At 54.1% G+C, this 4,708-nt stretch overlaps 5 protein-coding genes across 5 annotated transcripts in view; 2 read left to right on the forward strand and 3 right to left on the reverse strand.

Moving 5' to 3' along the window:
* The window catches only part of PTSG_12663 (uncharacterized protein), a gene marked incomplete at both ends in the record, with an annotated part of 4,168 nt that extends 3,930 nt beyond the window's left edge, over positions 1-238 (forward strand). Inside the window, one exon of the mRNA XM_004991717.1 lies at positions 230-238. Within this exon, the coding sequence (XP_004991774.1) occupies positions 230-238 (9 nt within the window). The remainder of the gene's footprint in view (positions 1-229) is intronic.
* A 108-nt stretch (positions 239-346) lies between these two features.
* PTSG_07970 (uncharacterized protein) lies at positions 347-1,353 on the reverse strand (the record flags this gene model as incomplete). The annotated part of the gene is made up of 2 exons (XM_004991718.1): positions 347-947; positions 1,268-1,353. The coding sequence occupies 2 exons, from the start codon at positions 1,351-1,353 to the stop codon at positions 347-349; spliced, it is 687 nt and encodes a 228-aa protein (XP_004991775.1).
* A 157-nt stretch (positions 1,354-1,510) lies between these two features.
* On the forward strand, positions 1,511-2,290 carry PTSG_07971 (uncharacterized protein; the record flags this gene model as incomplete). The annotated part of the gene is made up of 4 exons (XM_004991719.1): positions 1,511-1,525; positions 1,677-1,957; positions 2,047-2,095; positions 2,198-2,290. 4 exons carry the CDS (start codon positions 1,511-1,513, stop codon positions 2,288-2,290), a joined length of 438 nt encoding a protein of 145 aa, XP_004991776.1.
* Positions 2,291-2,416: 126 nt separating this feature from the next.
* Positions 2,417-4,020, reverse strand: PTSG_07972 (uncharacterized protein; the record flags this gene model as incomplete). Its single annotated transcript, XM_004991720.1, has 4 exons — positions 2,417-2,429; positions 2,707-2,809; positions 2,929-3,011; positions 3,737-4,020. 4 exons carry the CDS (start codon positions 4,018-4,020, stop codon positions 2,417-2,419), a joined length of 483 nt encoding a protein of 160 aa, XP_004991777.1.
* Positions 4,021-4,114: 94 nt separating this feature from the next.
* Positions 4,115-4,674, reverse strand: PTSG_12664 (uncharacterized protein; the record flags this gene model as incomplete). Its single annotated transcript, XM_004991721.1, has 2 exons — positions 4,115-4,372; positions 4,624-4,674. The coding sequence occupies 2 exons, from the start codon at positions 4,672-4,674 to the stop codon at positions 4,115-4,117; spliced, it is 309 nt and encodes a 102-aa protein (XP_004991778.1).
* Between the last annotated feature and the right edge of the window lie 34 nt (positions 4,675-4,708).

Here is a 4,708-nt window from a genome sequence, read left to right on the forward strand (position 1 = left end):
CCTACACACGTGAGTTGTGTGCCATGTGTGTGTGTGTGTGTGCATGCCCGTCATGCTTGGCAAATGCCATGTGTGCGTGCCATGCAGTGTTGTGAAGTGTTGTCTGTTGTGTATGCTTGCCTGCAAGCATTCATGCCATGCTTAGCATTGCTCTGCGCGCATGTATGCATGCTGCTCATTGTTTAGATTGTTTATGTTCGTGCACACTCTGCTCATGTCGCCTTGGCAGCTCTGTTGACTGTGTGTGCACTTGTCGAGTGTTTGTTTGAGCGTGCTGCCCGAGTTGATTTGGCAGCCGCTTGTTGTGCTTGTTCATTCTCCTTGTGTTCTTGTTTGTTGCGTTTGCCTACAGTAAACACACACACACACACACCTGTCGTGTCTCAACAAAGTTGCAGAACGCGCAAGTCACGCGCTCTGCAGGTGGACAGCATGGTCCACCGCTCGTGTCGGAGGGCGACGTGCCAGCGTGCATCGGCGATGCAGCGAAGGAGCCAGAGCCTGGCCCACCGATGGCGAGCACAGGCGTGCGCTTCTTGGGACGATGCAGGCGGCGCTCTTCCTGGATGAGGTCCGCCGTCATCTTGGACAGTGACGGCGGCGGGTCCTCGCGCTCCATGAACCGCATCGCCACATCAAACTCCGCGGGGAGTTCGTTGCGGACGAGGGTGCGCAGGTCGTCCTCCGGGATGGACACGCCGGCAGCAAGGAGCTGCGAGTTGATGTCCGTGATGCGGGACATGAACGTGTCGACGGTATCCGTGGGCAACCAGGTGGTTGAGGAGAGCTGCTGCCTGAGGCGGCTGACGTGGTCCTTGCCGCTGCGGATGTAGCGCTCGCGGAGACGGCGCAGCGCAAGCACACCGGAGCGGCCACGGTTGTTGGTGATGGCCAGCCGCAGCGGGTGTCCCGTCAGGACGCCAAGGAGGAACGCGAAGCGAAGATGGCTGCGTCAACCTGTGGATCACGGGGATCCAGCAGGCCAGAGGCTCGGGACGCCACCTGCGCTCCTCCGCTCGGAGTGGCGGAAGAATGGAGAGAGGAAGAGGACGAAGATAGAGGATTTCTGCGACACAAGTTTGACAGACGAAATCTGACAAACAGCTCTTTTTTGTCGAGTCAGCAACTTTTATTTGTCAGACTTGAGTGAGTGCGCCGTCAAACTTGTCAGATCCGATCCAACGTCCAAAGTTTGACAGAGGCAGGTTGTCTAAAGAAATCATGGAGAATCCTCGCAAGAAGCGCAAGCGATCGCAGCTCACGCCACAAGAATGGGCGCAAGCCATTACATGGGCCGTGGAGGCAGACCTTCCACGTCTCAAAAGCAAGCACGGCGTTGGAGCTAAGTGGCATGATGTGAAAGACCGGCTCGTGGCTCTAGTTCAAAAGAGGGACCGTTCGTTCAACATTACAACAGAAACCATGCAGGTATGTCAGCGCGTGCGTGATTCTGTCCCTGTTTGTTGTGAGCGTGATGGAGAAGCATTGAACGTTGATGCCATCGATGGCGATGGCTGCTTCGGGGGTGCGCTCTCTTAATATACTGTGGTGTTTCTGGATTGTGTGTGTGCGTGTGTGCGTGTGTGCGTGTGTGTGTGTGTGTGTGTGTGTGTGTGTGTGTGTGTGTGTGTGTGTGTGTGTGTGGCATTCGCACACAGAAACACATATTACGCCAGGTAGCTACCGCTCGTGATGCAGACAGCGCCAAGTCTCGGACCGGTTTGGGAGCTGACATTCTTCACCCCGACATTCTGCAAGCAGCGAGGACATTTTACGAGATGGAAGACAAGCTCGTTCAGGACCGCCGCGAAGATGAGAAGCGCAGAAGCGAAGAGGATGCGCAGCTTGTGCGAGCTGCCATGGAGCGCCGTGCCAAGGAGTCTCGCTCCCCCGTGCATGAAGACGAGGAGCCCATTCCAGCGAGATTAGTGCAAGCAATGACACAGGCGCAGACACGGTGCGTCATACGATTGCGTGTGGCTGCTATTGCCGTTGCTGATGTTGTATGGTTGTGCGCCCCTCATTCACGATTGTTGCGTTGTTTAGGGCACTTGAGCTGGAGGAACAACGGGTGCAAATCGAGAAACAGAAGCAGGTACAGTCAGTTGCCTTCAGCGCGGTTTGTCGGTGTGCTGTCATGTTTTTATTCACCTGTGCTCATTTCATGCATCCGTTGCATCATCTGATTTCTGCACAGGAGGATAACAGCAAGGTCCTCGCAGCGATGCTGAAGAGCTTGGAAACAATGACCAAGACAATCGATGCGCTTTCCAAGGGGCGTGCACAATAACCGTCCACCGCATGTTCTTCTCGGCGTCGTGTATTCTGTGTTCATGTTACCAAGCGCTTCGTGAAGCTTGTCACGGGTACCTTTACTTTCAGTAAACGCAAATACACAAAAGACACAGTCAATCATTCAAGAGGTATTCCTCGAGAGAAGGGGGGTGGCAAGCAAAGTACTTACTTGTTTGACTCCCGTAGAGACAATTCAAGCAGTTTGCAAGCAAGAAAGCGCAACGAATGAAAGAAGCGACAGGGCCTTGCCCGACCTTCAGGCTCCTGCTGTATGTAATAAAAGCAAACGAGTTTCCAACACACCCGAACTCCCACTCCACACTGACCCTTACTGACGAAAGGTGTCTTCGAAGGTCAGCCTCAGGTGTTCCATTTTGTACGTTCCGAGGCAAGGGCAGTAGTCTTGCGGACCGAGCATATGCAGCATCTCCCAGAACTTTCAAGGACGAGGAGAGGTGCTCAAGCTTGTCCGTTACGTGGGAGGCGGAGTAGATTCTGGCATCATGCCAGCGACCTGAAGCACCCGCACACAGAGAGAGTACCACACATATCAGCGTGATCAAGACTGTTGAGTGGGCAGGGGTTGGTTTGCTGTAACGAGAGTCTTCATCATGTCCGGCAGCGAGAACAAACCTGGTGCTGGTCCAAAGAGCGCGCCGATCATACCATTGGGAAGGGATATGGCCTGCAGCTTGAGTCCGTTGTGCCGTTTGTGCCTTACAGCAGCGAGGTTCGTGAAAACGCAGCATGAGCCCACTCAAGCACCCGATGAAGACACAATCTCCTCACACCTACACATATATTCATCACGAGCACGCAAACAATTAGAAGAACACACCCATTGTAAGAAGCAATCTGATGGCGCCTATGTCGGGGGCGAGATATGGCAATGAGTGTCCCATCCACGAACCCTATGTGACACACACAAACGCAGGGAACATATTGAGTTCTGCATGTCACTCGATACAACAACGACAACGAAAGAGATCTCCTGTGTTATCTGAAACTCATGTGCCTTCTTTGCAGGTGTAATGGTCTGGTTGCACTGGCTCTGTTGATGCATCGTCTGTCGTATCCATCCAGGCTCAGCACGATCCTACGGAGCTTCTGTGAGTCGCATTTTCATGCTCGTGTTGACAATTGCATGCGGTCTATCTCAAATAAGCCCTCACCCACCTCTCGTTGCGATGTTTGTAGGCCTTAGCTGGTCTCCAGGGAAACTTTCAACGATCCTGTTGGACATTGCTGGGGATCTTTCGAGCAAGCACGCCTCCAGGCTGGAGTTCTCACGATACTTGTTTGCACAGCATAGGCTTCACGAGTACGCCGCATCTGTGCAGGAAAAGGGCGTGTCGTTGCCTGATAGCCAATTTATTTTCGGTGAGTGGACAAGGGGTGCAACGCAATATCGCCGTGAACGTCAAGCGTCAGTGCAACGTACTTTGTGCGATGCTCTCGGCCATACCAAGGTCGAACATTCAGATTGATTGCCAGACGACGAAAATGGCTCAACGAGTGCACGCGAAAGAAGTACTTGAACTCCTTGTTGGTGAAGATGGTTAAGTCAAGGGTGTTGGACATGTCAACCCAGGCACGTGGCACACTCGCCAGTCGCCGATACATAAAGTAGAGTAGCAGAGCCTGACGCTGCTGAAACGTCTTGTGGGGCGATGCTGCAATTATCATCATCTGCTCGTCCACACCCCTCCAGGTCACTGCAGCCATGGTGCTTGTCTTGCTTGTGGATTCGAGTGGTTGGCGGGATCATCAACCTCTCTTGTCTGTCTGAGCTTTGTCAAGTTTGACTTTGACGACATTGCTAGCCCCGAACTGTCAGATTTGATTTCGTCAAACTTGTGTCGCAGAAATCCTCTGATGGCTGAGCGCCGTGGTCGTCGCCATCGCCCTCGTCGTCATCATCGTCATCATGGTCCTCCACGTCGTGGCGGGCGCCAGTGCGGCGCGGGCCGCGTTGAGCGCAGGAGCGAGTGCGGGGACCCGAAGCACCGTGGGTGCTTGGGCTCGGCGATGAGGCAGCTGCTGGAGCCTGCCCGTCTCCTTGGTGGTCAGCACCACCCTCGGTGTTGACAGGCAAGTTGTAACGTCGCTCGCCTGTCTCTTTCTGTCTCTCCCCTCTGCCTCTCCGACTCCCTTACCACTGCACCTTGTCCCGCTGTGTCCCACTGTTTCCCCCTTCTCGCCCTTCGAGGCATCGTATTGCTCTGGATGTTCTTTGTTCTCCTAATGTTCTGATGTCATGTTTAGTCTGATTGACGTCATGTTTAACTCGTGAGTGTCGTATAGTAGCGTTTGCCTGTGTCGTGTCACGCCGTGCCCAGTGCCTCGGAACTGCTTGCCTCTCGGCGGCGATCCCGTCATCAACTAAGATGACGGCACGACACATGCCTGCATG

Source organism: Salpingoeca rosetta (assembly GCF_000188695.1).
Source record: "Salpingoeca rosetta unplaced genomic scaffold supercont1.19, whole genome shotgun sequence".
In the NCBI taxonomy this organism is placed as follows: Eukaryota; class Choanoflagellata; order Craspedida; family Salpingoecidae; genus Salpingoeca; species Salpingoeca rosetta.